The 27,967-nt window shown below is 37.8% G+C and overlaps 1 protein-coding gene across 2 annotated transcripts; it reads left to right on the plus strand.

Annotated features, from left to right (window-relative positions):
• Positions 1-27,310, plus strand: LOC127839263 (follicle-stimulating hormone receptor-like). 2 transcript variants are annotated; one of them, XR_008030262.1, is made up of 16 exons: positions 1-66; positions 8,575-8,646; positions 9,029-9,097; positions 11,143-11,286; positions 11,593-11,733; positions 14,498-14,563; positions 15,091-15,234; positions 20,302-20,373; positions 21,125-21,305; positions 21,715-21,799; positions 22,087-22,248; positions 22,433-22,660; positions 23,156-23,335; positions 24,097-24,222; positions 24,832-26,689; positions 26,722-27,310. XR_008030262.1 is itself a non-coding variant. In XM_052367546.1 (15 exons), the coding sequence occupies exons 1-15, from the start codon at positions 5-7 to the stop codon at positions 26,568-26,570; spliced, it is 3,471 nt and encodes a 1,156-aa protein (XP_052223506.1). In that variant the 5' UTR covers positions 1-4; the 3' UTR covers positions 26,571-27,310. The 2 variants fall into 2 exon arrangements, 1 of the variants encoding a protein (XP_052223506.1); XM_052367546.1 differs by having other exon boundaries at positions 24,832-27,310.
• Positions 27,311-27,967: the final 657 nt, after the last annotated feature.

The following is a 27,967-nucleotide window of genomic DNA, read 5'->3' on the forward strand; positions in this document are numbered from 1 at the left end:
TAGTATGAACAACATCAGCCAGCTACCGGATCGTGCCTTCTCACACCTACCGCGTCTTGAGCTGCTGTAAGTACCCCTATTTTTCTTTCATTGAGATGATGCTAGTAACAAATGCTCCCATAAACCTGCTGTAAGAAAACACTTTTTTCATTACGAAGATATAAGTACTACATATCCACATTTAGTCGTTATAAGTACTACATATCCTCATTTAGTTGCTATCAGAACAACATATCCGAATTAAGTTGATATAAGTACTACATATTCACATTTAGTTGCTTTCAGGACTACCTATTTACATTATGTTGCTATAAGTACTAAATATCCACATGTATTTGCTATAAGAACTACCTATCCACATGAAGTTGCTATAAGAACTACCTATTCACATTAAGTTGCTATAAGAACTAACTTTTTACATTTAGTTGGTATAAGAACTACCTTTTTACATTTAGTTGCTATAAGAACTATCCATTCACATTTAGTTGCTATAAGAACTACCTTCCCACATTTAGTTGCTATAAGAATTACCTATCCAAATTTAGTTGCAATAAGAACTATCCATTCACATTTAGTTGCAATAAGAACTATACATCCACATTAAGCTGCTATAAGAACTACCTATAAACATTTAGTTGCAATTAGAACTATCCATCCACATTTAGTTGCTATAAGAACTACCTATCAACATTTAGTTTCAATAAGAACTATCCATCCACATTTAGTTGCTATAAGAACTACCTATCCGCATTTAGTTGCAATAAGAACTATCCATCCACATTAAGTTTTTTTAAGAACTACCTATCCTCATTTAGTTGCAATAAGAACTATCATCCACATGTAGTTGCTATATGAACTACCTATCAACATTAAGTTGCAATAAGAACTATCCATCAACATTTAGTTGCTATAAGAACTACCTATCCACATTTAGTTGCGATAAGAATTATCTATTCACATTTAGTTGCTAGAAGAACTACCTATCCACATTTAGTTGCGATAAGAATTATCTATTCACATTTAGTTGCTATAAGAACTACCTATCAACATTTAGTTGCGATATAAACTTCATATCCACATTTAGCTGCTATAGGAGCAATCTGTCAACATTTAGTTGCGATATGAACTGCCTATCAACATTAAGTTGCTATAAGACATACATATCCACATTAAGCTGCTTTGAGTAAACACTCAAATAAATTAGCTGATGTTATTCCTCAATCCTTCATTGGGATGATTCAAGTACCAACTCCCCTGTTTAAAGTGTGACATTATTCAAAAGTTTGATAATGTGATTGTCACCGATGAAGAAACCAAATCCATCTACATTTTAAATATTATAATTTTAAATAATTGTATTTCTCTATATATCATAATTAATAAAATACTTACGAGTGTGTGTTTTTTCTATAACCTTAGTAACAACATTCCCAAAATATAACTGAACACAACAATTACTGAAAATGCTTGATCTCTGATAAATACGCCTGTACGTATAGTGGTTGATAAATACCATAACGGGCGAACAAAGTAAGCAATAATAATGCATCAACTCTGTCAGCAAATTGCATGCAGAGCACGTGACTGTAAGAGCGCATTATATGATTGGATATTTGTTAGTATGGTATACAACAACGGATTTACGTGCGCGTGGAGATTCGACTGCGGTTCCTTTGAAAGGACGAGGAGGTAGGTCGGCCCTTTTTTATCTGTACCTTCATAGTAATGTGAATTTAATTTTTTACATTATCCTCCTTTTTAACAAGAAGAGAAATCGATTGATTTTAGTATGTATACACTGCTTAAGCCTATTTATTGTAATCGATATTTTCACAATCTTTTTTTATTCGAGGTAACTGCAATTTTCTAGCGCATGTTGTGTGTTCCGATGCCTCAATTGGTTATTAGTATTGGTTGTGTCTAAAATGTGATTTTAATTTCATCTTTACGAATAGTTGTACATTTACGTAAGTCGACATAGTAGTTTGAAAAAGAATAACGTTTTTGCATCCACTGTCAAGAACGCAGATCGAGGACGCGAGTTTCACCCATTTAAGCGTTTTATTGCAGCATGCTGGAGAACAACAAGTTGACGGAAATCCCGCGGGGCGCTTTTGATGGCCTCCACAAGCTCTATTATCTGTGAGTACCTTGCGAGTAGCGCTGACTACTGATTGATATATGTTTGTTCACTCTGGGTATCTGTGAGTGCACTGAGATATCTGTGAGTACACTTCGATTATATGTGATGACACTGTGGGTATTTGTGAGTACATTAGGAGCATCTGTGAGTACCCTGTGAGTATTTGTGAGTACAATGCAACTATCTGTGAATACTTTTCGCATGTATATTACTTCCAAGCTAGTTTATTTGAACAGTATGCGAATATCTGTGATAAGCATGCGAATATCTGTGAGTACACTTCAAATATCTGCACGAACTCTGTGAATATATTTGAGTACACAGCGAGTATATGTGAGTACACTGCGAGTGTCTCTGAGTGCACATCAAGTATATGTGAGTACACTGCGAGTGTCTGTGATTGAACATAAAGTTTACGTGAGTACACTGCGAGTGTCTGTGGTTACACAGCAAGTATATGTAAGTACAATGTTAGTGTCTGTGAGTACACAGCAAGTATATGTAAGTACACTGTGAGTGTCGGTGAGAAATTAGCAAGTATATGTGAGTACACTGCGAGTGTCGGTGTGTGCATAGCAAGTATATGTGAGTACACTGCAAATTTCTGTGGGTACACAGCAAGTATATGTGAGTACACTGCAAGTGTTTGTAAGTGCACAGCAAGTATATGTGAGTACACTGCGAGTGTCTGTGAGTACACAGCAAGTATTATGTGAGTACACTGTGAATATCTGTGAGTGCATAGCAAGTATATGTGAGTACATTGCGAGTGTCTGTGAGTACACAGCTAGTATATGTGAGTACCCTTCGAGTGTCTATGAGTTAACGACAAGTATATGTGAGTACATCGCGAGTGTCTGTGAGTTCACAGCAAGTATATGTGAGTACACTTCGAGTGTATGTGAGTGCATAGCAAGAATATGTGAGTCCACTGCGAGTGTCTGTGAGAACACAGAATGTATATGTGAGTACACTGTGAGTCGTTGTGAGTGCACAGCAAGTATATGTGAGTACACTGCGAGTGTCTGTGAGTACACAGCATGTATATGCGAGTACACTTCGAGTGTCTGTGTGTGCATAGCAAGTATATGTGAGTGCACGGCGAGTGTCTGTGAGTACACAGCAAGTATATGTGCGTACACTGTGAGTATCTGTGAGTGCACATCAAGTATATGTGAGTACACTGCGAGTGCCTGTGAGGACACAGCAAGTATATGTGAGTACACTGCGAGTGTATGTGAGTACACAGCAAGTATATGTGAGTACATCTTGAGTGTCTGTGAGTTCACAGCAAGTATATGTGAGTACATCGCGAGTGTCTGTGAGTGCACATCAAGTATATGTGAGTACACCTCGAGTGTATGTGGATGCTTAGCAAGTATATGTAAGTACACTGTGAGTGTCTGTGAGAACACAGCATGTATAGGTGAGTACACTGCGAGTGTCTGTGAGTACACAGCAAGTATATGTGAGTACACTGCGAGTGTCTGTGAGTGCACATCAAGTATATGTGAGTACACTGTGCATGTCTGTGAGTGCATATACAGTTTACGTGAGTACACTGCGAGTGTCTGTGAGAACACAATAAATATATGTGAGTACACTGTGAGTGTCTGTGAGTACACAGCAAGTATGTGTGAGTACACTGCGAGTGTCTGTGAGTACACAGCAAGTATATTTGAGTACACTCTGAGTGTCGGTGAGTACACATCAAGTATATGTGAGTACACTGCGAGTGTCAGTGTGTGCATAGCAAGTATATGTGAGTACACTGTGAGTGTCGGTGAGTACACAGCAAGTATATGTGAGTACACTGTGAGTGTCGGTGAGTACACAGCAAGTATATGTGAGTACACTGTGAGTGTCTGTGAGTACATAGCAAGTATATATGAGCACACTGCGAGTGACTGTGAGTGCACATAAAATATATGTAAGTACGCTGTGAGTGTCTGTGAGTGCACATAAAGTATACGTGAGTACACTGCGAGTGCTGTGAGTGCGCATAAAGTTTACGTGAGTACACTCTGAGTGTCTGTGAGTACACAGCAAGTATATGTGAGTACACTGCGAGTGTCTGTGAGTACACAGCATGTATATGGGAGTACACCTCGAGTGTCTGTGAGCACACAGCAAGTAAATGTGAGTTCACTGCGAGTATCTGTTATTGCACATCAAGTGTATGTGAGTATACTGTGAGTGTCTGTGGGTACACAAGCAAGTATATGTGAGTACACCTCGAGTGTCTGTGAGTGCACAGTAAGTATAGATGAGTACACTGCGAGTGTCTGTCAGTGCACAGCAAGAATATGTTAGTACACCTCGAGTGTCTGTGAATGCACAGCAAGTTTATGTGAGTACACTGCGAGTGTCTAAGAACACAGCAAGTATATGTGGGTACACTGTGAGTGTCTGTGAGAACGCAGCAAGTAGATGTGAGTACACTGTGAGTGTCTGTGAGTACACAGTTAGGATATGTGGGTACACTGCGAGTTTTTGTGAGTGCACATCAAGTATATTTGGGTCTACCTCGAGTCTCTGTTAGTGCAAAGATGGTATATGTGAATACACTGCGAGTGTCTGTTTTCAATCGAGAATCTGTAAGTAACCTTTGGAGTATATGTGATTTAAATCGAAGAATCTGTTAATACAGTGGCTGTCAGTACCATGCGAGTGTCTGTAAGTATCTTTCGAGTATCTGTGTATACCGTGCGATTATCTTTGAGTACGCAGCGAGTATTTTTGAGTATTCTATCGGTCTATATAAGTTCCTATCGCGATTGTCCGTGAATATGTCTTCAAGCATAAACGTGCATACTGCTAATATCTATAAATACATTGCCAGTATCCGAAGAGTACCGTGCGAGTTTGCTCTGTGACTATACAATTAGTATCTCGTGAGTATCTGTGAATACAACATTAATATAAATGTGAACACAGTGAGTATCTGTGAGTACAACATGAGTATCAATGAGAAAACAGTGAGTATATGTGAGTAAAACATGAGTATCAATGTGAACATAGTGAGTATCTGTGAGTAAAACATGAGTATCAATGAGAAAACGGTGAGTGTCTGTGAGTACAACATGAGTATCAATGATAAAACAGTGAGTGTCTGTGAGTAAAATCCAGTATATGTTTGTGCCATGGGAATATCTGTATCTGTCGTATATCTGTTTGAAAAATTGGCACGTTGCATATCTGTGAGTACATATCACATGTATGTGAGTACCTGTATTACAAATGTGAGTTCCGGTCTCATATCTGTGAGTACACGGCGAGCACCTTTGAGATTCCATCGAGCATTTTAGAATGCACTGCGAGATTCTGTAATTACCAAACGATTATGTGTGATCAATCTTCGTTGGCGGTGAGCTAAAACAGTGGAAGTTAAAGTTAAATCTCGTTCGTTTACAGTGATGTCTCATTACAGCACATTCCAAGGAAACAAGCTTAGGTCGTTTCCAATGAGTGCTCTCCGGCAGCTTACAGCCCTGCAAACCCTGTACGTACCCAGCATTGCGAACGGTGATTTATTTCAAAGCTTAATCATGAAAGTGGTTATAACATAACATGAAATTGAGATACATGTTGTATTTCAATATATTTTATTCATACATTTTTTCACTTGAAAAGGATCGTTATACTTTGATTTTTGACGTATGTGTTCATACTAAAATATTGGTTGAAAAAATATAACGATTCTTTTTGCTTGCGAATGCGCCACTTTATACCGCTATCCATTGTTTCCCATATATATAAAAAAATCATAATGAAAATGCATTCTTATTATAAACATGTTTAAACTAAAATGTTAACGTTTTCATTGACTACTTTTAAAATTAGCAATCGTTCGGCCATTTTGGGGCGGAATCGCGTCAAATAAGTGGGCCCCTTTAAGAATGTATTAACATCTTGACCAAAGCATTTCTTTCTAATAATAAAACATGAACTCTTTTAACAAATATGGTGTGAAATGACAACTCAAGTCAGTTCCGACGTAAAATACCACGTAAAATAAGCAACATATATCGGATGGGCTCGGGTTCGATTCCTACCATTGGAGTGTCCTTAAGATCTCCTATCAAAGACACAACGTAATGGTTTTACTTTGTACATTTGGTGTCTGATTTATCCTTATGCTGGCGACGCAATCTAACTTATACATGTATATGACAACTAAACCAACAAGCGTCACAGTTGTCACCAACATTGTTGTATCTCAGATACCTGGACAACAACGAGATCACGCACGTGCCTGACAACAGCTTCAAGACACTTGGCAACCTAAGGCAACTCCGGCTGGACTTCAATTTGCTCAAGGAAATACCGTCTGCTGCACTCAACAAGGCGCATGCTCTCCGTGCACTGTAAGAAGTCGCTTTATATGATGCAAAATAATCTAAATCAGTTTAATAATAGCTATGATTTTGATGGGGAAGGTATACTTCATCATCCAGTCTATACCTAGCGCCTCAAGGTGATCGAAATAGGTCATGTGCTTTGTAAAGTAGTAACTCGAATCAATCATTGTCAGACAATGTCTTGCGTTTCTGTCTGCACAAATTTACTTTCCAAGTAATTGTATCCATTTAAACCGGTCGATTTCATAACAACGTTTGATTTAAAATAAAGAAAAACGATTAAGGGCTGCTTTATTAGGTTATTATACCAAGGCGTTGACCGATAGTCTGAGGACGTTATTTATTCTTTCATGAGAGTATTTACACCTGCTCGCAAAACTGTAGTGAACGATACCCTGTTTTCTCATTAAAAATAGCAAGCTAATCTGTTACATATCAATACCGCTTTCTAGAGACATTTTTTGTATGCTGCTCCCATACAAAGAGTCCTATATCAGATTTTCTACAAAGCAGTCCTGTCATAGATAAACGCTATTATGATTCTAAGTCACACAATAGTCAAAGAACATACATCAGATTGTACTATGCACGTATTTGAGTCGTATTCTGAGAAAACTGGGCATAACGCATGCGCGTAAAGTAATCATGGACGACACTTTCCGTTTTATGACGTGTTTCGTTTAAATGAAGTTTCTTTTTAGAAAAAATCCATTTTAGGCGGAACATGCACATGCATTATTCCCAGTTTTCTGAGAGTGTGTCTCATTTAAACACTTTTAAAGCGTATGTATGTGTAGAGTGTACTTTGTAGGGATCTGGAGCACAACCAGATAGAGACAGTGGCCAATCACTCCTTCGTCAACCTCACCAATCTGGGAGTCCTGTATGGCCAATTGATGTTGTCACAGTGTCGCATGTCGGCACCAGCATAGCGTGTTGTATGACATCAGCGTTTCACTCATAATGCACCGTGTGTATACGCTCATAGCATTTGTGTTGAACAACGTCGCATGTCGTTACAGTGTGTCATAGTTGTTGTATTGACACCAGCGCTGTAAATGTATTAGAAGTGAATTATTTTAGACATAACATGCTTTTTAATCATGGCGAAAACTCTTCAATTGAGTGTTATGGTTGTGTTGTTTTTAACATGAACGTTGTAACGTATGTTGATGTTGTAATAGTATGTACTGTGTTGTATTAATTCAGCTTTACATTTATTTCGTATCATGTGTTACGACGTGTTTTCGACATATACAAACTCGCATGTTTGATTTACATCTGTTGTACTATATATTTCCTCGCAACCATGTCGGTTAATTGGATGGCTTTAGATAACACTCGGCGCCCCTGGCGTACGATTTTATATCCAAAGCTATGCTATACTTTTGTTAAATTCAACAAAAATGTGGAATTTTCAATTGATTATATATGTGCACGTCTTATAACTCCAACCCGGTCTGTTCGTGTATGTAGTTGCAGTCCATGTTCACTTTTATTGTATAATACATTATTAACTTGAAATAAAACCATCTCACCACACAATAAAACAATATTATTTCGTTGAGAGACATCTTCTAAAGTGCTTTATTATGAACAAAGACAAGAAAAGCTCTATATTAAAATAAAAATAATATGGCGTATAATACAATAAAGAACCTAAATATTTTTAAACGATAAACGTATTTTACAAAATTACATTATTATTGTTATCCAATGCGTATACCACCTGATTACGAAAAAAGTATTTTCTGAATAACGGAAATGCATATTCTGGATGACAAAAATGGTTATGCTCGATAATGAAAAGATACATTCTAAAAATAAAACAGGTAGCCATTTGCAGGATAACGAAATGAATATTTTGGAAAACGAACAGTTATATTCTGGAAAATGAAACTGTATATTATTGATAACGAACACGTATGTTAAGAAAAGGTCTAACTCCAGCTGCCTTATTTTACAATTTCACGTCATTGGTCAGATAGTACCGTGATAAATGGACACAAGACACATTTATATCTACCCGAAATGCCTGTCGTACACTAAAGCCATCTTGTCTCGTTGCAGTTTGTTGTCCCACAACCGGATCCGAAGCGTAGAGCCGCGGGCCTTTGATGGGCTTCCCGTCCTCTACCTTCTGTAGGTGCCGCCAAAGCTCGCGTATTAACTTAACCCAGTTATGCCTATCGTCTAGAAAAAGGCCTTGGCAAACAGCGTAGACCCAGATGAGACTCCGCATGATGCGGGGTCTCATCAGGGTCTGCGCTGTTTGCTTAAAGGAATTTTTGTAAGAAATATTCTAAATATAGAAATATATACTAGACATCCCTAATTTGGGGAATAAATTGATCCAATTTAGAAGGATGGGAGAGTCCACTAGGCATAAATGGGTTAAATACAAGCATATTATTCTCATGATATTAACGTATACGTTATTTGGCTTCAGTCTTTTATTAATGTCCAGTCGAACATACGCACTGGTCGTTATCTGTTTACATGACCGATCACGTCTGTGTTTCAGGGAAATCAGTAACAATGAGCTGACGGAAATTCCGAAAGGAATCGACGCGCTGCCGGATCTGGTGGATCTGTAAGTGATTTATATTGCTCTCTTGGGTCTTTGGCATAGAAACAATTAGGCGGCAATTGGCATCTTCGTTGATTTTGTGTTATCAGATAATTCTCACATTTCCAAATATGTCTGTTGTCTTTTAATCCCGTTTGGTTTAACAAGTTCAACATCACACCATAGCGGCAAACACAAGTTCCCAAGTGTTCTGATGTGATTGTAGTCAAATACAAATGTAGTTCCAATTCATTTCGTAAAAAACCTTAATGAAACTATTATTTGTTGTATTCAATGAAGCTGTTATATTATTATAACATGTAAAATACAGTTGAATATAGAAGTAGGCCTACTTTGAATTGTACTCTATTGTTCAATCTATAGTTTGGCTTAAATTTTATATTTTATGTCCTCACAAACAAAAAAATGTTATTCTATCTATAACTTCCGAGTCGAAAAGTTAAGTTGTTTTCAGAAAATGAAACGACTTTTACATTGTTTAACCGTACGACTTTTACATTGTTTAACCGTACGACTTTTACATTGTTTAACCGTACGACTTTTACATTGTTTAACCGTACGACTTTTACATTGTTTAACCGTACGACTTTTACATTGTATAACCGTACGTTTAATCATCAGAGTAATAGCCCAACAAATTGCTCAATTTGTCACATATTTCCCGTTTTGTTTTCAAAATTGACCTTCGAACTTTAAAAGTTACTTTACCATTTGAGGCAAATGGAGACGGAGTTTTGGACGTTTGTCTTATGATGGTTGTCATACGTGCCAAGTGATCATAGAATCCATCAATATATTGCAAGCATATGCGGGAACTAGAATTTGTAGATTTGACGTGCGACATCTACGTGTGACTTTGACCTTTGTGCCGGTAAACATTTTTATCCTGTCACATGCCTTATCAGCCTGATTACCAGGTAACCTAATAACCCAAAAGTTATTAGGCTAGTTGACCACGTGACATTGAATATCCGCCAGTCGCTCTCCGGTGACGTGGTCATATCATGTGGTATTAAAAATATAGCGTGACGTAAGGAAATCTATACATGGTCAAACAAGTATGGAACACCACTTGGGCTTTATGTACGAATGGTGTAAATGTGACATGATAAATAGAATAATAGGTTGGTGACATGATAAATAGAATAATAGGTTAGTGACATGATAAATATAATAATAGGTTGGTTTCGGCTCACCCGATAAATTCCTCTGACTTGCCAGATAACCATTCTCCATCCACGTCACCAACCTATTATTCTCTATATGCCAAGTTGTTTTAAAATACATCAATGTTTTGCAATGTTATGGCTGAGGCAGGTATTTGAAGCTGTTTTATTGTCTGAATGTAATATTGGCCTATATGTGTGGGTTTAACATTTGTGGAATTATGCGGTGCTATACGCTTAAAGAATTATCAAGCAGATTTATGGCAAAATTGACTTTTAAGGTTTACTTTGACTTTTGAAGTGCCATGAAGTCAAGTACGATTCCTTACACAAAACTACCGGAATAATGTTATCGTTCAAGATTCATTTTGTGGTAATTTTCTTTCCTGGATTTCCTTTTCGTGCAGCTTTTAAAAGGTCTACTCACAGCCTTATTTGCGCTAATATTAATAAGAGGACGTAATGTTTCACTCATTCTATTTTGGATCTATATTTGTTTATATAAAGGTTTTTAGTAAAATACATATATTATCTATAATGAGTTTTAATTATGTTTTTTTCATGTATGGATAAACACGTTTCAAAATTTTATTTTTTGTTTAAGTACGCATAAAAAACATATATTTGTCGAATAAATGCGCTATGGTGAGAACTCGTTCATCGTTGATCATTTACACTACCACATGCTGCGAATGTTCGTGCTATTTCAGTTAATATTCTGATTGCAATCTTTAGTCGTTTTATAAAGTCCTGTTAGCAAACGGCGCCATTCAATACAACACGGAGGATGGTGTAGCAATAAATGTTTTCAGAAGCAACTGGTTCTAAATCCGACAGTAACATTAATGTACTTAAAGCTATATATTCCGCTGTTTGTTACAGGGAGATTGCCAACAACCGGATCTCTACCATTGCGGACAGCTTGTTCCGATCCAACCGGCGGCTGGAGTTCCTAAAGCTCAACGACAACCCGCTTCAGACCGTAGGCAGCGGCGCCTTCAGCGGCATGCCCCACCTCCGGCAACTGTAAGTGGCCACCCCGGGCAAGGAACTTTGTGTTGTGGATTGCGGGAGTAAACCAATAATTCTGAACCTGGGTTATATATAGTTTACTTTTCGTGTAGCTCTTAGCTTATTATAAATGCTGAGTATCTATTATTTACGGAATTTATTTATTTCTTGCTGGTTCCATTTTAAATTGTTTCAGTTCATAACATAGCATTATAGAAAGTCAAATTGATGTGGCGTCTAAAACACTCGTTGTCACATTAGTATAGGTACATATTAATTCTGCCATCTGTCCTTTGTCTACCTCTTTTGTGTCATGTGCAGGGAATTATCGGAGGTACGCGGGATAAGTGAATTCCCGAACCTGACCGGAAGTGCGGGGCTCAAGAAGGTCATCCTGGACCGCGCCTCCATCGCGCGTCTCCCAGAGAACCTGTGTGAACACGTGCCTCTGCTCAACGTCTTGTAAGACCTTTTTCTTTAACAGTCTAACACATACACATGTGGACTGAGGTAATACTTACTCGGTGCAAAAAGTCAATCAGCTCATGGAATGTTCTGGCGAATATTTAGGAAAAGCGGAACATGCCTTCCGGCGTGAATATCGATTTGTTTGCACGTTATTTTGCAATCACTGAATCGTAAGTCGTAGGTCATGCGAAAAGCAACTGTGTCATAGATTTAATGGCATTTATTCTGAGTAAATACATCGATTGTAAAACGCATTTTTCTCCTATTAGTTATATGCATGTTTCTTTTAATTATTATTTGATCAGCTTTTTATGTCCGTGTCGAACATGTAACCTTTCCATGAATGTCATGAAAACGATTCGACTGTCGCAACATTTTTATATCCGTGTCGAACAATGTAACCTTTCCATGAATGTCATGAAAACGATTCGACTGTCGCAACCGGAAACGATTGGCGCATGAATTAAACAGAAGCCATGGCATCAAGATGTAATTTTAAATCAGAATAGCGCCTTGCGGAAGTGCGATTTTAACGCATCAGGGGAGAATGGAACACATGTCAGTTTAATTCCTGTTTTAAAAGATCCTTTATCGTGATTGATGTACGTACATGTACTTTGTACATCAGGCGGAATCGGTTCTTCTCTTCATTATTAACTTATACAAAATCGACGTGTCCGTATATCATTATGACATTTACGTGTCCGTAAAACATAACATAGTATCGAAGTAACTTTTACCCATAATATTGCATCGACATGTCCGTAAAGCATCACATGGAATCGACGTATCTGTAAAACATTATATGACATGTTGGTGTTCGTTAAACAGATTACGAGATCGCTGTGTCCCCAGGACATAATATGCCATCGAGGTGTCCGTTAAATATTATATTACTTTAAGTTGTCCGTAAAACATCAAATGATAAAACGTCTCCTTAAAACATCAAATGAAATCGATGATTTTCGTTCAATATTTTGCTTTTTAAGACATTGGTAGAAAATATTTTATATTTTAAATGATGTCGTGTAAGAGAGAGTGAAAAATGAATGTTTGGACCAGGTCCTCAGATAATTCTGTACATTAAAATGCGCAAACCGTTATTACTGAGGCAGACAAATCCGTAAATCGTACAATCTAAGAAAGTCAACACAAAGCTCCGAGTTTTATTTTCGCGATAACTCTGATTTTCCTTTTTTTATGAATTGCCATGTCGCATTTTATTAACAGTATGATCTGTCATGCCTTGCAACACGCTAAGTGCAAATTATATTAAACATGATACTAAATAGATGCGTTTCTCACGCAAGAATATGTGAGTTACACATATCAAGTAACGGCAGACGCAATTAAGCTTCTTCAAAGTGCAACCAAGTGATGGGAAGAAGAAAAAAGGTGCACGGAAGTTGAAGTGGGTTGGTAGCAAATAGAACCACGCAGTAAGATTAGTCATATCATATACAATCATATAGTGTAATATGATAAAGTTGTCATAAAGAGCAATATGCAGTTGTTATTTCGGAACATTAATGAACTGGCAGACATTTCGTTCCATACAATATATGTATTGGCCTATACGTTGTTATGATATGTAAATGTTCCATGTCAATGTTTTGGCGTTTTCCAATAAAACCAACGTATTTAATAATGTAACTATAATTTAACTATTTATATAATCAACTGCTTTGGACTATGATAAATTATAAGTTGAAAGTGAGAAAAGTATATAACGTGTTTGTAACGTAAAATGTTTGAGAGAAAGAAATCCATAAGAAGTAGTTGTATGTCCAAGTGTCTTTCTGAGTTTAATCTACGAATAAATCCTTTTGCCTTGTTGCTAAATTATTCTAAACAAGTGCATTTCTTTGCGTAATGTACTGTCAGAAAAGTAACATGCACCCCGAAAATTAAATCTACTTGCCCAAGTTGTCTCTCAGTTTAAAGATGTTCCCGAATTGTTCAATCGATTTTCGCTGAACTTAATTAAATACCGCAGGACATGCATTAGAAAGGTCGATTCCGTACCCTTATCTCAGAATAAAGAAAGTCCAATGCCCTAAGCTACATGATGTAGTCCGAATTTGCTTTCGAATATAGCAGCGGACAATCAACAATTTGTAAAGCACTTTGCATTTCATGCTAAAAACAAATTATGATTATCATTGGACGAACAATATGCGTTAAGAAGCAGTAGACGTGAATTGTTTGTGTAGCAAGAAACAAACACTCAAGTTATTCATATGTAAGTAATTAACACAATCATTTCATGTACTGGCGGATAAACCATCCCATAATATTTATGTTCTAAGCGTTATTTTTGTCATACACGTATATTATTATTATTATTATTATTATTATTATTATTATTATTATTATTGATTTTATAAAATCTGTGAAAGCCAATCCAGCGGAAAACTATTGATTCGCAAGTCTGTGAAATATACGACACTGCCTTACCGCTAAGAGATCATTTCTATACTTCCATAAATCGTATACGTAACATTTAGCACATAACTCCGTGCAATCAAATTTCAATGGTTACGTGCAGAGAATCTTGAAACGTATTGATCGCCGTTCATACTTCGAGGCAGGTTAATTTATGTCGCATTTACTGTTACATAGTACTGCTCTTGTGTTCATAATCTTGTTTCCCCATCAATATTATCATAATAAATTTCCCTAAATTATTTCACAGTTTCGCAACATGGCGTGCGTGTTATCGTGTTGTTTTTATTTGCATTGGTCTGTTATGTTTCAGCGACGTACATGCCAACTTTATCCGGGATATTCCACCCATGACAGGATGCAGTGAGCTTACGCAGCTGTACGTATGCACAATTATATGGCAAGCGGTTCGACGCATAATCCCAAGAAACTAGGTTTCTCATGAAAACCAAGGTTCTCATTTGAAAACTTGGGTTCTTAAAGCCATGTGCAATCTTCAAGCGAGAACCTAGGTTCTCATTCTGAGAACCTAGGTTCTCATGAGAAACCTAGTTTCTTGGGATTATGCGTCGAACCGCTTGCCATACAAATACCCTTATTTACCTCCTATACGCCCTCTGTTTTAAACGCCTCGCTATTTGAAACCATTTATGCCTAGCGTCTAGAAAAAAAGGCCTTGGCAAACAGCGCAAACCCAGATGAGGCGTCTCATAAGGGCCTGCGCTGTTTGCTTAAAGGAATTTCTGTAAGAAGTATTCTAAATATAGAAATAAATATATAAGGCATCCCTAATTTTGGAAATAAATTGACACAGTTTAGAAGAATGGGAGAGTTAACTAGGCATAACTGGGTTAAACATTACCGATTAGTCGCGGTTAATGCATCAATAACACCTGCGTGTTACAGGAACTTTGGCAACAATGACATATCGAGCATCGAAAACCGGCCTTTTGATGGTCTTCAGGCCCTGAAGGATCTGATCCTGTCCAACAACAAGATCACCTACATCTCCGCGGAAGCCTTCGCCAGTCTCGTCAGTCTAGAGTACCTGTAAGTATGCGCCCATAAGACCCCCGTACATGTAAGTCCTGAGCAGTTGTAATAACTATAGGTGGTTAGCGTGTGGCTATGATATTAATTAGTAAAATCATCGTTTTGAATGAAAAAAATCAAATTATAACGAAAAATGAACTCCTCTGAAAAAAAATCACTATCAAATATATGTTTTAGAATACAATGTATGTATGTTCAAGTCTCTAGAACCTGTATGTACGAGCACATAAGTCTCTATAACCTGTATGTACGAGCACATAAGGCTCTAGAACCTGTATGTATGAGCACATAAGTCTCTAGAACATGTACGCACGAGCACATAAGGCTCTAGATCCTGTATGAACGAACAAATAAGGCTCTAGATCATGTATGAACGAGCACATAAGTCTATAACCTGTATGAACGAGCACATAAGTCTCTATAACCTGTATGTACGAGCACATAAGTCTCTAGAACCTGTATGAACGAGCACATAAATCTCTATAACCTGTATGTACGAGCACATAAGGCTCTAGAACCTGTATGTACGAGCACATACGTCTCTAGAACCTGTATGAACGAGCAAATAAGTCTCTAGAACCTGTATGTACGAGAACATAAGCCTCTAGAACCTGTATGAAAGAGCACATAAGTCTAAAGTCTCTAGAACCTGTATGAAAGAGCACATACGTCTAAAGTCTCTAGAACCTGTATGAAAGAGCACATACGTCTCTATAATCTGTATGTACGAGTACATAAGGCTCAAGAACCTGTATGTTCGAGCACATACGTCTCTAGAACCTGTATGAACGAGCACATAAGTCTCTAGAACCTGTATGTACGAGCACATACGTCTCTAAAATCTGTATGAACGAGCACATAATGTTCTAGAACCTGTATGTACGAGCACATATGGCTCTTGATTTTGTAAGAACGAGCACATAAGGCTCTAGAACCTGTATGAAAGAGCAAATAAGTCTCTAGAACCTGTATGAAAGAGCACATAAGTCTCTAGAACCTATATGAACGAGCACATAATGCTAGAGTACCTGAATTAACGAACCAACGTTCTTAATTATCTGTACGTATCTATACATATAAGGTCGTCAGTCTAGATTTCTATAATAATGAGTTCGCAAATCTTAAAGTACATGTAGTTATAATGTATCGCCAATCTGGAATATATAAGTACGAGCTTTGAGTAAAGCTAGTTTGATATTCTGGAGTAAAGGTATTTTTGATATTTGTATGTGAAAACTCACTAGTCAGGAATATGTGTAAATCCGAGCTCGCGAATCCTATATGAAAGTGAGAGCGCGTCAGTCTTGAGCAAAGATAAGTGCGGTATCATTAATCTAGAGTATTAGAAATTAAAAGCTAGTCTGTCGAGATTATTGGAAAGTACGAGGTCACCAGTCAGGAGCTGGAGTATTGTCTGTCAAGGATAATGTTAAGTAAAAGCCTGCCAGTCGGAATTATAGGCTAGTAAGAGATCGCTAGTCTGCCTCAGTACGAGTTTGCATTTCTATTTTTCTAAAGCCATGAAGACAAAATGTGAGTCTCTAGTATTACCGCTGAGTGATGCATACATATTAAATGACATATCTACTATCGATTATTATTAATATAACAGTCTAATATACAAGATAAGTATTGATGCAAAGCATCAAAGGGCGTCGGGAATTTCAGTGTAAAAGGCACTCAATGAAGTTACATGGAACGATTTTTTTCGGCGTAGCTGTATAACGTCACTTTTGACCTTAGGTGACCTTTAATCATCATTCATAAAAATGCCCGCGGCTAGACACAGATGAATACACTTCATTTAGTCCATTGGCTGATTTGAGAAACCCACTATAACATTGGAAACATTACCGCGTCTTTCTAACACTGTTGTACTGCGTGCTCAGCATTAAACAATTTTATCTCTTATGAAAAGGCATGATAGGTAGAACAGTTTTACACTCAACTGTTCACATCAATACAGTTTGTGCACACACCTTCTTCTTACAAGCAACACACTATTTCATGAAATATACGGGTAAATGCGTGTTCAGCATGAATTTACTTTATCTCTTATAAAAAGGCATGAGGGATAGAACAGTTTCACACGCAATTAACTACATCAACACAGTTTACATTTAGAAGATTGTCAGCGCCATAGCGTTTGTACTTAAAGGCTGTGTTTTCATATTTAGTTATTACTACCGTATTGCATTTTGTGATCACGTATAGTTTAGATCATATAAATATTGTTGTTTCCTATTCTGATTTTAGTTTTGATCAAATATGTTAATTGTTTTCGAAACACCTAAAAAACATGTAAAAGTATAAAGCTTTGAACAATCCGTCGTTCCAGCAGTGAAATTGTTACCCCACTTTAATGCATAGCATTCCATCTCGCAAGGTATACAGTTCAGTTCGCGGTCAGTACAAGACTCATAACATAAACTCTATCGCATATATATATATATATATATATATATATATATATATATATATATATATATATATATATATATATATATATATATATATATATATATATATATATATATATATATATATATATATATTCACACATATGGCCAGTTACGGGGTCTCTGATTTAGAAATAGGTTATGGGGTTCCCACTTTAAATACATGTATCTCCATACCCTTTTTTATCCGATATAAACACGAATTAAGGTATATAGGGGTACCTACTATTATTATTGTATATAAATACGTCATTTATTTAACGTCTTATACAAGGAAATATATAGCGAACTTATTTGCGAGGTATATACAATTTCAATTTCAGACCTGATTGTGGTTTTCGATTTAAGACCTTATTGTGAGATTTGATTGCATTACCTCCCCTACACCCCCCTCATAGTAATTAAAGGAGCCTAGATTGCGGGGTTGTATATAGACCCCGTTTTTTATATTGACCTCGTAAGTACAGTCTGAAAACTACAGAGACCGCGTAACTGGCACTATGTATTGGTATATATATATATATATATATATATATATATATATATATATATATATATGTTGCTATGATAGTGGAACAAAGAAGTTTTGTTTTTATACTAAACCAGAAAGTTTCACCGGTTCGCGTATTTGCCCGGTCCCTGTGATATTTTATTATTGCCCAGTCCCTGTGATCAGTTATTAATTAAAAGAATTAGCTTTGCATTATTTTGGCAATAAATGTTGTAGCAAATGTAATAGGCACAAATGCAGTACTTATTTAAACTAATTTACACAAAAAATCTTCACTATGCAAGATATTATGACAACAAAAATATATAAATTGATCCGTAAAATAACTTTTCCTCCCATAAGCGAAAAGAAACGTATTACATACTAGTCGCCGCACTTCAGTGCGACGCCAATAAAAGTGTACATGTATGTATTGTTGCAATTAAACGTTTTACTAGTTTGTATAACTGTATACAATCTATAACTATGTATACTATATATAACTATATTTTTTATAATCACAAACTTATAATTTGTAACCACTTTACTTGGGTCCGCTTGCGCTTGTGGCCCTCTGGATGTATTGATTCATGAAACTAAAACGTAAAGAAAAAATAAAGTAGTGTAACGAACGGTAAGTTAATGTCCGCAGAGGAAGCAATTTTAATCAATTGAAGCGTAATTCACGAAGTATACTGCTATGATTTCAAATCGTGCAAGAACAAAACCAAGCGCAAATATAGGACATAATTCAGGTAACAAATCATCAAAAGAGTTAAAGATAACCCCTACCTTGGTATAACTTTATCAGAAGACATGGAATGGAAAACCTACATAACAAATATGACGAAGCGAACCAACTCCACTCTTGGATTCCGCAGAAGAAACCTCAGACACTGCCCTAAAACTGCCGTAGAAACGCCTACCTAGCACTTGTCCGGTCTAAACTTAAATACTCCAGAAATACGAGGACTATATACATCAGAACATCGTGTGCAATCTATATACATCAGAACATCGTGTGCAATCAAGTGAACAATAACTCTCAGTGCTTTCGACTAATTCCAGCAACAACTTATACCTTTAAAAACTCTTTTATTGTTAGAACTGTGCCTGAGTGGAATACACTTAGTGACGATATTGTGAATTCTCAAACTATAGAAACGTTCAAAACCAGTGTATTCCAACATAAATACTATTTATAGTATCATTTTTATCATTTGTATATAATACCAAATAGTGTTACCCCAATATATTGCTTGAACATGAAACATTGTATAGTCCTTTAAGTTGTTCGATATAACGTGACAACTGGTCAGAAGGTATATTTCAGGTCATATGAGCACGAAGAGACACAATACATGTGCTTCAAAATAGCCCAAACATTTAAATCGAGATACATACTCAAACATAAGAATCATCACATTCATTTTGTGAACTTTTGTGATAGAAAATTACCAGAACATGTTTATCTTCTCTTTATATACAATCTCATACTATAAGCAATATAGTGGAATTGATAGCATATGCATGTAAAGCATATTGTTTGTTACTTGCCACTTTCTATCCTATTATATATATTTTTTAATTTCAAATTATACTCAAATTAGGGCAATTTGTTTTGGCCATCATCACACTGATGTGATAATGTATATTTGTGCATGTTCATATCGTCATAAAAATGTATTATACGTACAATAAACAAATGGACATCAAAGAATGTGTAAGAATAATGTAGGTGCTTCTGTCTGCATTGAATCTATACAAGTATAATACGACACGTTGCTTCCTCATTAATTACGTTTTGATCATTTGGATTTCCTCAATACATTTCCTTGGCCATGGAAATGCAACTTTGTACAATGAAAAAGGATGTGTCTATCTTAACCCATGTATGCCTAGTGGACTTCTAAATTGGATCAATTTATTTTCAAAATTAGGGATGTCTAGTATATTTATTTCTATATTAAGAAAATTCCTTTAAGCAGACAGCGCAGACCCTACGCTGTTTGCCATGGCCTTTTTCTAGACGCTAGGCATAAATGGGTTAATATATCAAACCGTATCATCAATAATGAGGCTCTGAACTAAGTCTAGTCCCGTTTCTGTTGTCAGAGACCTATCCTACAACAAGATCGGGCACATCAACACGGAGGCCTTCGCCAACCTGAACTCTCTCATCGATCTGTAAGTACGATGGCATGACACTCTCTGAGAGAATAGACACTTCCAGTTAAATAAGTTAACGCTTTTAAGACACAAGACACCAACGCCAACTGTAACTTTAAAACAATAAATAGATATTGTCTAAGTGTGTTTATAAATATGGATAGTGTCTGAATGTGTGTATAAATATGGATAGTGTCTGAATGTATATATAAATATGGATAGAGTCTGAATGCGTATGTATATATGGATAGTGTCAGAAGTTGTATATAAATAAGAATAGTGTCTGAAAATATAAATATGCATAGTTTCTGAATGTGCGTATAAATATGGATAGTGTCTGAATGTGTGTTAAAAGTGTCTGAAAATATACATATGGATAGTGTCTGAATGTGTGTATAAATATGAATAGTGTCTTAATACGTATATAAATATGGATAGTGTCTGAATGCGTATATACATATGGATAATGTCTATATGTGTATATAAATATGGATAGTGTCTATATGTGTATAGTATCGTGTATTGTTTCATTTTTATCATTATTCAAAGTTTTTTTTCTGTTGCATATTCACTTCACCACCACCATAATTAGCAGCAGCAACAACAACAAGCATGCACATTATGATCTTCATAATTTATTTCGTGATCAACATAAGGATCTTCGTATATATGGTAATATATTTTTATTCCAAAGATAAGTTTTTTTAAACCTACCATCGAAACTGGTAAATTCTTATTATTCTAAACCCAATATCCTGCCACGACATAGAAACCTCGCCGAGAACCAATTCCCCACGCTGCCGACAGCCGGTCTTCAGAAACTGCAATACCTGAAAACGTACCACAACCGCTACCTGGAGACGCCGCCGTCCGCAGAGGCGCTTCCTAACATCCTGCACATTGTCGCCGCCTACGCCTACCATTGCTGCGCCTTCCGCCGAGTTCAGCAGGTGAGTTTATTACTGGAACTAAACGGCTTACTTTATGATTTTACCAAATAAAATACGCCAATCTTACTTTTTCTTGATCAGTTCACGACCGATTATGTGAATTAATAGTATTATGTATGTATTTCATATATAACCTGTTTAGAGATAACACAAAATATTCAAGAGGCATTTCGATCTCTTGTTTATGAAAAATATATTAAATCTTGCTTGCTTAATATTTTCTTAAAAGTTAGAAATCATTTGCTGAAATATACGTCGTATTTAAAGTAAGATCGTACAATAATACATTTATACAATTCATTTCATTGGTCATGATGTATCAATGATTAGCATGACTCGCTGAACACATAGATATAACTGCATGAACGAGGTTATTAGTCAGTGGTCATGTTAGCCGTGTTTATTTCAGGAGCAAGTATACCGGAAGGACTTCATGCTCGACCAAACGGTCACGTGGCTGAGAGACCCAAACGGCAGCGCGCTCTGGCCCGAAAGTGAGAACTTTGGTCCAATTGGGTTGTGATCGCGCTTAATTAAATGCACATAGCTACATATCTATAATAAATTCACGTATATACATCTTCATTAGCGTGTATAGGTAACGTTCTTTTTATTGTTGCAATTTACTTTACAACACTTCAAGTCGCACAGCATCTACCTTTAGTATTATGAATATAGTTGATTCTGTATGTTACGTTTGTAACAGTGTGCACAGTATTATAAACATCTGACATTAAGCAGATTAGACGCAGTACATCGGTATATTTTTCACAATGTTCAGCAAACAACCTCAGTGACCAGAACTTCCCGCTGTACTTGGACTACGAGGCCGAGGACGACGCGCTGTTTAACGACTCGCTGCTTCCCAACGAAACGGCGTTCTCCACCTCCATCGACACAGAGATCCGCGTGAAACCCGTCGTCGAGTGCTCACCGGAACCCGGTAGGTAGCCCTGAGCGGCATACACTAGTTATCAAACTTTAAATCCAGTATTAAACGGTTGCATTTCCGAATATGCAATTAATGTATAATCTTATTTTTCAAGATAATGTACTTAATGGAAATTCATACCGGGTCTCAATTATCTAATCGATGATTCTGTTGCTGCTGTGCCGGCTGCCGACAGACCCGTTCCAGCCGTGTGACGACCTGTTTGGCTGGTGGTCGCTGCGCTGCGGCATCTGGATCGTCTTCCTGCTGGCGGTGATTGGCAACGGCACGGTGCTGTTCGTGTCGCTGTTCAGCAAGTCCAAGATGGACGTTACCCGCTTCCTCATCTGCAACCTGGCCTTCTCGGACCTATGTATGGGTGTCTACCTCGGATTCCTGGCCATCGTTGACGCATCCACACTTGGTAAGACGTGTGAAGCCCTCTAACAGGACTTTCTCTAGTGCCACACAAGTTTCGCTGCCACCAATAACCACACACAACTTTTGTCACCGTAACAACGAAATAATATAATAATCTACTAGACAACGTCTGCCAACAACTGTTCTCGCTTCATCTGATTTTATAGGCAAAACAAATCAACACTATTACTACTTTCACCACGAATTAAAACATAATTATTATATGCTTCAATATTTTATAAAAAGCTAAATAATAAATATTCAACCATACAGGATATCTTTGTCGGCTCAGGAACTACTAAAATAACGCCTGGTACTCTTAAACTACAAAGTAAGAGTACAAAAACTTTTCAAAAATTACCCAAGAGTATGACCGACTGCCTTGAAGCTGGTTGACAACGATAAATGCTTTATTATATAAGTGATTTGAACTCTGGTCAATTGTCTTACTAAAATGTGGTCGTGCCTTGTCTCTGTAACGGTCAATATCGCTGTGCAGGTGAGTTCGAAAAGTACGCGGTGCGGTGGCAGAGCAGTGGTGGCTGCCTGGTGGCGGGCTTCCTGGGTGTGTTTTCCAGCGAGCTGAGCGTCTTCACGCTTGTCGTCATCACCGTGGAACGCTTCTACGCCATCTCACACGCCATGCAGCTCGGCAAACGGGTGCGTCTCGGACACGCAGGTGAGAACGATGTAGCTTCTGATTCATTACACGCGTAGAAATATATTTCCATTCTAATAACTGCATCATTAAATATACATGTTCACTTCACGCATTTCACTCTTTCATTGATGTAATAATTGCCGTATTGTGACGCGTCTTTCTGACTTTTGGCATGAGTTACGCAAACGTGGAATAATACGAATGTCAACGTTAATATATTGAAACACCTGCATCTGCATGAACACAAAAGTTCAAAGCCTATACAAGGGTACATGCAAACTGCTTTTTAATATCGCACAACTTGCGTCAAGACGGCCTGTATTTCCCTCTGTGTTTCAGCTGTACTTGGGCCAAGACGGCCTGTATTTCCCTCTGTATTTCAGTTGTACTTGGGTCAAGACGGCCTGTATTTCCCTCTGTGTTTCAGCTGTACTTTGGTCAATACGGCCTGTATTTCTCTCTGTGTTTTAGCTGTACTTGGGTCAAGGCGGCCTGTATTTCCCTCTGTATTTCAGCTGAACTTGGGTAAAGACGGTCTGTATTTCCCTCTGTATTTCAGCTGTACTTGCGTCAAGACAGTCTGTATTTCCCTATGTATTTCAGCTGTACTAGAGTCAAGACGGCCTGTATTTCCCGCTGTATTTCAGCTGTACTTGGGTCAAGACATTCTGTATTTCCCTATGTATTTAAGCTGTACTTGGGTCAAGGCGGCCTGTATTTCCCTCTGTATTTCAGCTGTACTTGCGTCAAGAAAGTATGTATTTCCCTCTGTATTTCAGCTGTACTGATGAGTAGCGGGTGGATATTCTGCATTTGTATCGCAAGTCTGCCATTGTTTGAAATCAGCGATTTTAGAAAATTTGCCATCTGCCTTCCATTCGAAACGGAAAGTCAAATTTCACTAGGTATGTGCGTTCATATCAAGTCCAAACTGTTTTGACCCTATAGAAAACGACGGTCATTATGTTATTATGTCGGACGACCAAACTTTGTAAGATTCTTGATTTATTGTTAAGTGCGTCATTACTTGAAGATTTGTAGAAGGTCCTTGTCTGGTCTGAATTCGGGGGACCTGTCTTAAGTGCTCAATTCAAATGGAGCACAATATTTATAAGAACTACTGTCTAATATGCAGCTATACATCCCTATGTAACTAAACATATGACGGAATCCTTTGATTACCTGTATGTTGTTCATTTGGTTAGAAGATCGGTTCACATTTAACCACCTTTGCTTTTACCGTTTTCATTTTGTATCGAACAGTCATATATCGACTTAAACTACTACGGATTTTTTTTCTCTTATGTTACTTACCATTCTTGTAATTTTGTTCAGATGTTGATTGGGACGCACACAGGGTTACAAACATGGCAAACAGAAGATGTATTACTAGATAATTTCTATATGTGGATAACTATACGTAATAAATTGCACTTGCTGTAAGGATTAAACATTAATATATTGATACATTGCAGCATTGTAAAGCCCGACTGATGATGCAGTTGTTGTTTCAGGTTACGTGTGCTTCATCATGATTTTCAACGCCATCTCGTTCGTGGTGATTCTCGTCTGCTACGCTTACATGTTCATGTCCATCCGCGCCGCGCACTCGTGGAATGCCAAAGACACTGTTGTGGCAAAGCGCATGGCGCTACTCGTATTCACAGACTTCTTTTGTTGGGCCCCGATCATATTCTTCTCTGTGACCGCAGCTTTCGGATGGACGGCGGCCGGAATTAGTCTTGACGAAGCGAAGGTCTTGACAATTTTCGTTCTTCCGCTAAATAGCTGCGCCAATCCTTTCTTGTACGCCTTTTTCACTAGACAATTCAAACGAGACTGTGTAAAACTGTGCAAACGAATAGAAGAGTCCAGTTATTCTAGACACGCTTCCAGCAGTGGTAATGGAAGATCTTCGGCGCTTCTTAATCGTCAGCAGCGGACAAACACTTGTGTGAGACAGCAAAGGGGATGTAACGACAAGGCCAATATAGCGAGCACATCTGGCGAGGCATCGACGAGCTCCAACAACGCGTCGGACGACTCAGATCTGACGCTGCGGAAGGTTCGTCTGACTGCGGAAGAGAAGCAGATAGTCCGCTATGTTCGCTCGCCCGACATGTCGCTGAAATTGCAGCCACTTCAACTGCGTGAGAATGCTTCCCAACAACTGAAAACCGGTCAGCCATCTACCCCAAGGAACACCAGTCAGAAAAATGCACAATCACCAAAGGAAAATCCTGTTGAAGAGGATCAAGATTCGTGGCCAGATATAATCGTACACACAAAGGAAGGCAATGCATTTCTGAAAACTACAGCAGACGATACACCATCCAAATCCTTGAGAAGACGCGTCTGCGGCAGCTCCAAATCCGGTTATAGTGAATGTCTAGAAACGTCCGCCAGGTGCGCAGGGCGACTGTGTAACCACACACTAGTCACCTTGCATCATCAAAAGGTGTCACTGCCCAGTCGGTCTGTAGAATCTCAGACGGAAGAAGTCAAAGCTGCCGTTGTGAAACCCGCGACAATTATACCAAGCGTACACGACAATCTGCTGTGTGAAGAAAAGATTCATGTCAGAAAAAAGTTCGAAGCAGACAGAAGTAAGGAAATAGGACTTAATGCGACACATTTTGTCAAAAGTAAAGGTGAACAATCGAACCTGATTAAATGTGACAATACAGTGAGTCATGCTGATGCGACCACACAAACTGACAAGCATGTTTCACCGCTCATTCCACAGTTGAAGGGTTTGCATAGGGCAACGGCAAAACAAGAAAAAGATAGGCACATTATAGAGTGGCGGAAAACCTCGCAGTTGTCATTTCTTTGGAAACATTCTGGTACATTCGATGTGATGTGTCCAAAACAAAAGTCCAACAGTTTGGTCGAGCTCACTCGGCCAGTGTCCGTCGAGGCAACCACGTCCACAAAGCGGCATAGCCTTACTTCGAAACAGGAAGGATACATACTGTTGAAGAACTCAAGCAGAGATTCGGCATATGAAGACGATGACCAGTATGTGTTTTATGACCACAAACCGACGAGCGTTAAAAATCAAGCGGACAATAGACGCAAACAACGGAACGATATGCTATATAAGAATGCAGTATACAGAGACAATGAAGACTCGAGTATGGCGGTCCCGGGTTCTGGTGCGGGACAGGAAGGCGAGTGTGAGACGTCGCTGTGCATTCCGCAGCACCGGAACAGCTGTGATATCGAAAGCGGCATCAGCTCCAGCTCGTGATGGCCCCAGTTCCGCCAGGTCACCAAGGTCAATAGGGCGAGCCCCGACACTTCACCAAGGTCAATAAAACGAGCCCCGACACTTCGCTAAGCTCAATAGTGCGAGCCCCAACACTTGACCTAGCTCAATTGTGCGAGCCCCGAAAGGTCACCAAGCTCAATGGTGCGAAATAACGGCATTTATATTTCTTCAATTAAAACTATAATGCTTGGCATAAACAACTTTCGAATACATTCACGAATAATGCGTATAAAAACGTATGCACGTACACGAAAACATGCACAACGGCATAAATACGAGTATTAACAGCCTGAAGTGTTTAAAAGAGCAATGTGCGCGTACGCCTTATTTAAGACACTTTGTTTTATCTATGTTTATGACAATTGCAAAACATGTGGAGTATTGTTATTTCATTCAAAATGTTGCTTCTTTTATCGTGAATTTTAAAGTTGAAAGTTTGAATTAGGAATCTCATTTGTTATATACTTAACTTGACATATGGAATGCGTTCTGTTGTTAACGTGTTTCTTTATTATTTTTTTTCATGTTCTATTAATGTCTACTTATGTTGATGTTATTTCATCCTAATATCCATCCTAATATTGAACTCCAGTGTTGAGAAAGATTTTGCTCACTTAGATTTATTCGTATAAACTGACAATGAACTGATAATTGCGTATTCACTGCAACATGGAAATCGACTTGACATTTGCCGAATTGAATAAAGTGAATGCATGGTGTTTCATCATCTGCTCTTGAAAATAAACATTTTATCAAAATTTCTACGTTAAATATGTACATAAATTTGCTAAAATTAACACTTGATTAGGGATGTTCATATGACAACGTGATGGGTATTGTTGGAGAAACTTCATACTAAGATCTATATATCTTTTATAAAAAGTTCTACGTTAAAAAGGGTATATAAATTTGCTAAACATAACACTTGCTTCCGGCATGTTTATATGATTATGTGATGGGTATTGTCGGAGAGACTTCCTACTAAGAGCGTCCTTAACAATATATGAGTCGTGTTCTGAGAAAACTGGGCTTAATGCATGTGCGTAAAGTGTCAACCCATATTAGCCTGTGCAGTCCGCACAGGCTAATCAGGGACGACACTTTCCGCCTAAATTGGATTTTGGTAAGAAGACACTTCATTTAAACGAAAAAAGTCATAAAAGAGGAGAGCGTCGTCCCTGATTAGCCTGTGCGGACTGGACAAGCTAATCTGGGACGACACTTTACGCACATGCATTAAGCCCAGTTTTCTCAGAACACGACTCATATGATATTATTTGCATGGCTTATCGTTAAGGAGGGTAGCTTACACCAAGAAATAAATTACACATGTGTACGTCGTCCTCTAACGTAGTGCATATCATTGACGAACACAT

The sequence above is a fragment of the Dreissena polymorpha genome, chromosome 1 (assembly GCF_020536995.1).
Source record: "Dreissena polymorpha isolate Duluth1 chromosome 1, UMN_Dpol_1.0, whole genome shotgun sequence".
Classification (NCBI taxonomy): domain Eukaryota; kingdom Metazoa; phylum Mollusca; class Bivalvia; order Myida; family Dreissenidae; genus Dreissena; species Dreissena polymorpha.